General features: G+C 45.5%; 1 protein-coding gene across 1 annotated transcript in view; it reads left to right on the top strand.

The window, feature by feature from the left end:
* The window catches only part of FYN (FYN proto-oncogene, Src family tyrosine kinase), a gene marked incomplete at its 5' end in the record, with an annotated part of 50,914 nt that overhangs the window by 16,825 nt on the left and 25,086 nt on the right, over nt 1-9,003 (top strand). The window contains 3 exons of the mRNA XM_079716701.1: nt 1,141-1,320; nt 3,137-3,213; nt 3,306-3,459. Coding sequence (XP_079572827.1) covers nt 1,141-1,320; nt 3,137-3,213; nt 3,306-3,459 — 411 coding nt within the window. The remainder of the gene's footprint in view (nt 1-1,140; nt 1,321-3,136; nt 3,214-3,305; nt 3,460-9,003) is intronic.

Below are 9,003 nucleotides of genomic sequence, written 5' to 3'. Positions count from 1 at the left end.
ATTTTAGACTTTTTTTTTAATTTGGTGCTGAAAAAGACTGGAGAGAGAATCCAGTTCCATTTCTATATTTTATAGATGAGGTAAATGATGGTGATCATAAACCAGGCCTGCCTCTGAACCTCCTAGATTTTTTTTAAACATGTGAAGTTCAGGTATCTCTATTCCCTCTTAGCTGCTGTTTAATTTTTCCAGTCTATCTGATAGAAGTCATTGTTCTTGTGGCTGACCATCAGTAAGCTTGAGGAATTTTCCTTCACTGGTTGAAGTGTTGGCAAGTGGACCGAGAGCTTCTTGCCAATGCTTATCAGCACACTTAGCTCAACTTTTCAAGGACTCAGTCAAGCAGCTTATCCATTGCTGACAACTAAAAGTCTAGAGGTAATCTCCAAACATCCTCAGTGTGTTGCCATGTATTTTTAAATGGCACACCCCATGAAATAGAACTTAATCTAATTTCTTCCATGCTCACTCTACTGCCTAAGGGATGGCTCTGGGATGGCCAGTCCTGTTCTAACCCGTAGACTTTCATCCTTATAAAGAAGTGTCCAGAAAGTACTAGGGATCTAATGTACAACGTGATAAATATAATTAATGCTACCATATGTTATATGTGAAAATTGTTTAGAGAATAAATCCTGAGTTCTCAAGAAATAAATTGTTTCTATTTCTTTAATTTTGTATCTATTTGAGATGATGGATTTCACTAAACTTAATTGTGATAATCACTTCGTGATGTATGTAAATCAAATCATTATGCTTTATACCTTAAACCTATACAGTGCTGTATGTCAATTATATCTCAGTAAAACTGGAAGGAAAAAAAAAGATGTATCCATCCAGAGCTTTTTATACAAATTTGTAATCACATGGCTGAGCCAGAAAAGGAAAGTGATACATATCAAAATCACAAAAAAATTTTAAAGAATTATAAACCATCATATAGCCATAACTAAACACATTTTTCCTGTTGAAAATACTTGACAGAGTCCTTACGTTTGATTGTCTTTGTTCAACAAAAAAAATATGTTAAGTTTTTTTAAGTTAAAATCCAACTTTATGCAAATAGCTACTCACTAAACAACTTTTTTTTCCATCAAAAGAGGATCTTTGGTTTGACTTGATATTGTGGGGTGTCTGCAGGTACCTGGAATGGAAACACAAAAGTAGCCATAAAGACTCTTAAACCCGGCACAATGTCCCCTGAATCGTTCCTTGAGGAGGCACAGATCATGAAGAAGTTGAAGCATGACAAACTGGTCCAGCTCTATGCGGTGGTGTCTGAGGAGCCCATCTACATTGTCACCGAGTATATGAATAAAGGTCAGGCCAGGCCTCTCGGGCTCTCCCTCACGGGGACCTGCAGGCTTGTTTTGGGGAGGGAAATGGAGCTGCCTGCTTGCTTTTTTCCTCCTTTCTCCATGAATCAAGCATTCTTATCAAGAGGCACAAATTGTGTGCTCACTAATGAAAACATTTTAAGAACAGTCTATGACCTTGAATTTGCCCCCCAGATTCTTGTGAAGCGCAGTACCTTTTGCATGCTGCATGTGTCAGGAGTTCCAGCTTCTCTCCATAATTAAAGAAATTCATTTTTAGTATCAGGGGTGATACAGAGAGCTATAATAGTTTGCTGTTATTTGGAATGCCAGAGCTTGTGTTAAAAATTAAATTTTTGCAGGGCTGAACAATTAATATCAGACACTGATCTCTGGGTTAAATTTAGTCTCCATCTTTTCAACATCTTTTTTTTTTCAGCTCTCTTCTTAAACATCCGACGTAGAAAGACATGCTTTTAAAGAGCACATTTTAGTCTCATTCTTTTTCTCTCTTTCTAATCAAAGCAGTGTTGTTGGGGATAAGGCCAAAGATCACTTTGTTTTGGAAAAATAGATGAACCAAACAAGAAACAGCCTTAAAAGACAATTTGTTGTACGTCAGAGGACACCGGTGTAATTTTTCCTTTCCACATACTTTCTTTTAAAATATATTTGGAATTATTCCTGACAGGTTGTTTGTCCTTTGTACCCAGGGTTATTTGGTAAATAACTTTGTGATTAAAGCATGAAAAAAGTCACCAATGATCACATGAGCCTCCAGCCTCTACCTGTGATTGTTTCAGCCCCAGTGTTCATTCTGAGCTCCTTAGGCTGTGTCATCACAGTGGCTCCAAAGCTCCAGCCGTTTTGTTTCAGATATCTTTTAAGGCCTGATTGGCCATGATCTAATGTGGAGAGCTACCTGCCCCACCCTCTATTCCTCAGATACTCTTTTCTTGATTTAAAATCTGTCAATAAGCTGGGCCAGTGATTCTAAACTTTACTTTGTATCAGAGTCACCTAACGGGCTTCTTAAAATACAAGTTTCTAGGCCAGAACTCCCAAGTTTCTGATTCAGTAGATGTGGGATGGGACCCGAGAGTCTGCATTTCTAACTAGTTCCCCCGGGGTTGCCATTCTTGCTGGTCCAGGACCACCTTTTGGGAACCACTCGGCTGGGTGCTCTTTTCCCCACTTCACTCTTGTTGGGGGTGCTGATTGGGAATGAGATTGAAGTGGTGCAGCCTTTCAATATGTTCTTCCTATGACATAAAGGGAATTGAGTCCTGTTTTTTCTAGTTTTAATCCCATTTGTGGTGTCCCTAGAAATGGAGTCACCATAGTTTTTTCTTTAAAGGTATCAAGTTTTTATTTATTTATTTAAAATTTTTATTTACTTTGGCTGCACCGGGTCTTAGTTGCAGCACGCGGGATCTTCGTTGCGGCATGTTTTTGCTTGTGGCATGCAGGACCTGTAGGACTTCTTAGTTGTGGCATGCGGACTCTTAGTTGTGGCATGCATGTGGGATCTAGTTCCCCTACCAGGGATCAAACCCAGGCCCCCTGCATTGGGAGCTCGGAGTCTTACCCACTGAACCACCAGGGAAGTCCCACCATAGTTTATTTTTAAAAGGTAAAACTGCCGCATTCCAGTGCATAGATTTTCTTCTGCCCTGTTTTTTTGTGTAAACCTTTTTTTTTCGATAGCACTATTTCATTTAATTACCTCGTTATTTCCAATAAGAAAACCAAATACAGCCCTTCATCGGGAATTTTTATCTTTCAAAGGAAATCGAAATGGTTTTATGTTTTGCTCATAGGAAGTTTACTCGATTTCTTAAAAGATGGAGAAGGAAGAGCTCTGAAGTTACCAAACCTTGTGGACATGGCAGCACAGGTAGGCCCTGTGGTACCTCGATTCCTGCCTTAGATTTACTGACGTGGGAGTCCATGGAGCCACATGTAACATGTGTTCCTCGGTTTCCACAGGTTGCTGCGGGAATGGCATATATCGAGCGCATGAATTATATCCACAGAGACCTGCGGTCAGCAAACATTCTTGTGGGGAATGGACTAATTTGCAAGATCGCTGACTTCGGATTGGCCAGGTTGATCGAGGACAATGAGTACACAGCAAGACAAGGTGGGCACTTGAATGAGGAAGGCTCCTGGTCACATCCCACCCAGCCCTTCCTCCCTCCTTCCCTTCCTTCAGAAAATATTTGGGCTGTCATTCTTTGGCTGGGTTCTTCCTTCTTGATCTGGCGGGAATCTGACAGCTCTGCAGGTGGGAGACTGTTGTGGGTTCAGTGCGTGAACCAGATGTTGCTTTTTGGTGCGTGAGCGTCTGCTGATGTCCTCCTGGCTCGTGCTGCCCTCCTCCCTGTACCCAGGCTCGGGACACTTTGCCTTGGGAGGAGAGGGCTGCGGAAGGCCAAGAGAGCAGTCGAATAGTGTAGCTCATCACTCCATCGAAGTCTCAGCCAAAAACAGAAGGCACGCTCATTGGAGAATTTAGTAGAGGAGTTATTTACAATGGCCCAGGCAGGGTTTAGGAAAACCGACAGGGCATGATGCGGCATCCCAGAGCGGGTAACAGCACCAGAACTAAGAACGAGCAGCTGTGCAGAGAGGCCCCCTCGGGTGGAGACGGGCAGCTGGGGCAGATCTGGGGGGTGCGTGGCCAAGCTCACTCTTCAGCCGTCCTCCAGATCTTCTGCCAAACCCCACTAGAGCCAGCGGTCAAAGGAGCCCATTGATGAGTCCTGATGGGTCCAGAGCAGGAAGAAGACAAGTAGAAAGGGGATGTAGAGGGCCGACAGAAGAGAATAACTCAGTCCCTGGAGAAGCTCCACCTCCTTTAATCATCCCCTCCATCCTGCCCCCTCCAAAGATTTATAGGAATTAACCTCTACATAAAATACATCTCAAACCAGCAGGCACTCCAGTGGGACAGCTTTTCAGATGCTTCTAGAGCACTAGATACCGGGGAGGGAATTCCCGGCGCTATTTCCTTTCTTCCTGGAACCTCACATAGTGGTCAAAGGATAAATGTGTGGAACTAAGTGTGCAGTTTGCAGTCAATGTAGGCTCCTCATGGAAAAGATAATGCTTGTGTCTGAAGGAAAGGGGTCACCTTCATTGTTATTGTTTTTAACCAAAGCCTAGTCATTCCGAGCAAGGCTGAGCAGTGACCGGAGTGGATTACAGGGCAGTGCTTTCTACTAGAGGTTATCATGGCCACCTCTGCCATTCTTCTTCTTTCTTTCCTTCTTTTTTAATTCTTTCATTTCATGCCAATTCTTCCCTCCCTTTATCCTTCTCAGCAGTCTCAAGTGATGAGGAAAAACGCTAAACTAAGACCTTGCCTTGCACAGATGCTGTGCAAGGGCTAAATTACAGGTCGGTCAGACAGCTCGGCTATTTGAATTTCCCCAGCACGTGGCAGTTCTTGTCCTGGAGCCAAACGCCCACACAACAAGCAACACACATGCGCACGTGCACACAGACACACACACACACACACACCACCCTCCCCACCCACCCACCCCCAGGGCAGGGCCAGATGGTGTGCCATATCACTAATCAAAGGCACACAGGCAGCTTTGATTGGCTCCACAGTCCAAAGAGGAATTTGGATGTGATCTTGAGTCAAGATGAGCTAAGAGGGTCTGAAGTGCCCCCAGGTCTGAGACCTGGGCCTAAATGAGAGAGTATACCCTGAGGCAAACCTGTTGAGATCCCAGCTCACAGACCCGGAAGGAGAGGAGAGCAGGTGAAGGTTGCGAGACATGAATCTTTGATTTAGGAAGGGGTGGGAATGGAGTGGGTCGTGTCAGCATTGTTCCGTGTGTGAGTGGAATTCTGGGGCTGGAGGGAGTAGTTCAGGATTTGTTTCTCCCCTTCTCCTGGGCTCTGGACTCTTTAGAATTTGTTGTTAACAGTCTTGAACCATCAATAACTGAGAAGGTTGCAGGGCCAGAAGCCCGAGCATGCTGGCAGGGATGCTGTCGACAGGGCTGGGTATTTCGTTCACGGGGTGAGATGCCCCTGGCTGTGGCCCTGGGTGATTGGAGTCCGGGGGCAGGCATGTCAGGAGCCCCTCGAAGCTGTCCCCTCACAGTGTGCTGCTGCTGTGAGGCAGGGCCCGCGTGGCCACCCTCAGCCCTGGCCATCCTGCCTTCCTCCCTAGAGAGCTGTCCTGACTGCCTTTCTGGTGGCTTCCTCACCTCCACCATCACCTTCCCAGATGCTGTCCTGACGCCCTTCAAAGGGTCAGCTTCGCACCCTTAGTTTCCAAATAGAATCCTCCACCCTTCCCTCTTAAAATTCTTTTTTCTTCTCTCTTCCCTTTTACAAGTATTTTCCCATCCATGCCAAACACTGGAAGGAGATAAGTAAGGAGAAGTAAATGAACTGGAGAACTGAACTGGGTGGGGGGGAAACAAAGACTTGGGCCCCAGGATTTTCAAGGAGAATAAAAGAAATGCTGCAACGGAGGAAAAAGAAGGAGCAGGGGCGTTTATAGGATACCTACCCAGTGCCAGGCCCCAGCGGGCAAATGTGAGAAGTGGAGCAGAGAAGATAGAAACAGGCTCAGAGGGGTTAAGTAACGTGTACAAAGTCACACAGCTAGTAAAAGGGCAGGGGCAGGATTTGAATTCAGGTATGGCTGGCCCTATTGCATCTGCCCTCTTAAGCTATGCTGACTGTCTCTCATCAAGACAGTGATTAAAAGAACAGAAAATAAAAATTGAGAAGGTTAGTCATAAGCTCCTTTTCCCCTTTATTTTATGGAAAAGGTTTTAAGGGGCACCTTCTAAAGTGCATGTGTGAGGGAGTTGGAAGACCTTCATTTGCCAGCTCTGAGACAGCCCAGCTGTTTACAAAATGCCTCCCGAGGGTCTGCCCTGCCCGGGCCACTTTACGAGGCAGGAAGGGCCTGGTGTGTGTCTGCCGGTGTGCTCTGCAGATGGCACGCGTGCTTCATGATGAAGTTTCTGCGGGGGATTAGTCAGTTCCTCCAGACAGCTGCTGCACGTGCCTGAAGATATTTGCACATCAGGTTTTATGTTCCCCACAGGCCACAGCCAGGCCGCATCTTGATTATGGAAGTGTGGGCAGTGTTCAGAAGCGTGTGCCAGTCACAGGTATTTTAGGACTGTGGGTGACCACTGTTTCTCAACACAGTTGTGAGGTTCCCATGTAAGGCACACGGAAATGTCTGCCACCCCCCTGAGTGGATGAGCTGGCATTTCCCCGGGCACCAGCAGAGCTTGAATTGGGACCTGGGTTAAACTGACCCTCCTCTGTTCCTTTCCTCCTCCCTGCCCCACTGGACTGTAAGCAGCAGCCCCGTGTCGGGGAGAAGGTGAAGACCAGACCCAAAACCTGGGGGGGTAGTCCTCGGCCGACAGCATTCTGGAGGTCGCTAGAAATCATTTGGTATCGCTCATTCTCTGTTACCTCTGCATGTCCCCCAGTGACAGCAGCTAGATCTTCTTTAGTCACAAACTCTTGTTACGTTCTGTCCAATCAGGATCTCTGAACAATGACAAAGTTAATTATTTGAGCGCCTTTCAAAGTGAAAGGGCTTTGCTAGGAGCTGCTGATAGAAAGAAGCCAAAGACTGCACGGGGGCAGGCAGCAAGCCTGGAGTAGAACCAGATTTGAACCCCAGCCCTACCATCCACCAGCTCTGGGGCCTTGGGCAAGTTACTTAACGTTTCCACACCTCAGCTTGCTTATCTGTAAAGTGCAAATATACTTTACCTGGTTTGTGCTTTCCTTTTTGCAAAGATTAAGTGAAACAGCACATGTAAATTGTTTAGTGCAGTGCCCAGCACGTAGCGACTGGTAAACGAAAAGGACTCTTGTTATCATATCCTGGACAAGACTAAGTTCTTGGGGGATAAACAGATGCGAAAATGGGCTGTAGACACGTGGAAAGGCTCAAACACCATTCTGGAAAGGGAGAGAGGGATCAAAGGTAATTCCCTCGTGGTCACATGCACGTAATCACGAGGATAAAGTTGCCAACAATACGAGTGAGTGAGTTGGGAAGAAGGTCTTATTTTCAAAGAACGAGGGTGAGTTTGGCTTGGGATTTGTAGAGCTTGAGGTGGTTGGAGCAGTATGTCCCAGCTTGGTGCCCAAGCCCAGGGAGGTCAGTCGGGCTGCCTTCACCTGCTGCCACGGCCATGGGGCCTCACCTCCCAGCCCTCCCCACCACGGCACCACCCCTCAGCTGACCGTGGCCTCTCACCCCCAAGCCGCCTGCACCCTCCCCTGAGGTCTGATCCCAACCCCTCCAGCCATCAATTCCTCCAGATCTCACACAGTCCGTGGGAGAATTCTTGACCCACTTTCTTCATGAGTTTTCAGGAGGCTCTGTGCTGACTAATGTTGATTTAAACATAACAAGCTCAGATAGACCTGGCTTATGTATCAGAATGGCTTGCTTTCATGGACACCTTTTTTTTTTTTTTTTGAGCCATAATATACATACAATAAAATGAATAAGTCTGAAGTGTACAACTCAGTGAACTTTTACATACGTATATGCCCCTGAAACCACCCACAGATGAAGATACAGACACTGCCAGCCCCCTAAGGACCTCCTCATCCCCTTCAGCCAGTCACCACTCCAAGTGGTAGCCACTATTTTACCTCTATCACCAGAGATTCCTTTTTCCTGCAACTGAACTTCATATAAACAAATCATACAGTATTACTCTTTTGTGTCTAGTTTCTTTCTCATCAGGTCGGTGAGATTTATCCATGTTGCTGCACGTAACAGTAGTTCTTTCCTTTTCGTTGCTGAGTAGTATTCCATTGTACAAATAGATCCGTGTTTCCATTCTACTGGTATTTCTAACTGAGGGTCTTTATGAATTTAGCTGCCATGGTGGCGGTCATGTCCTCCTATCTCCTGGGTATATTCCCTGCAGTGGAATTGTTGGTCTTAGGACAGGCCTATGCCACCCAGCAGGTTTTGTGGCCATATCTTTAAAGATAGAATACACAGTCACTGTGTTGTTTACTGGTGGTGTACTTCCCTGTAGGCTGCTAAGGCAACCTCCTGATGAGGCTGAGGAAGCTGTGGTTGGCAGTCAGGAAGCCCGAGTCTGAACTAGCTCTCACTTACAAGGTTGGTGTGTCCCCAGGCAAATCACTTAACCTTTTTGAGCCTCATTTTTTAGCATCTGTAAAATGGAGGTAATAAAAATAATAACCTCACATAATTAGTGTGAGAATTAAATGGGCTCTCTATGAAAGTTGTTGGAGGGTTGTGAAATATAAAAACCATTCTTATAACCTCAAGTTTTTGTGTTTGATGTAAATTTTCCTTGAAAGGGGTCTTTATTTTCTTACCTAAAAAAGATTTTTAAGGAAAAAACTATTAGTAATCAGTAAAGAAAAATCAATCTTGTAAGAGAAAAAATATATTATTTCATTATTTTACAGCCAGTTCTATTTATCTGGGCAGTCACCATTTCGTATTACATGCCCAAGGGCCCCTCTGACCACACAGCTGGGAGCCGGTGGTCTACTCACCATCTTCTCCAGCAGATTTGCCTTCTCTGTTGAGAACTGTCCCTGCCTCCTTGCCACTGTTGTTTTTAATCATGTCAACTCTAAACATCCGATGGGCATTCTCAGCAGTGTCACTGATGGTTGTGCATGC

Source organism: Hyperoodon ampullatus (genome assembly GCF_949752795.1).
Source record: "Hyperoodon ampullatus genome assembly, chromosome: 12".
NCBI lineage: Eukaryota > Metazoa > Chordata > Mammalia > Artiodactyla > Ziphiidae > Hyperoodon > Hyperoodon ampullatus.
The sequence above is the reverse complement of the archived record's forward strand: the minus strand, read 5'-3'. Positions and strand labels throughout refer to the sequence as shown.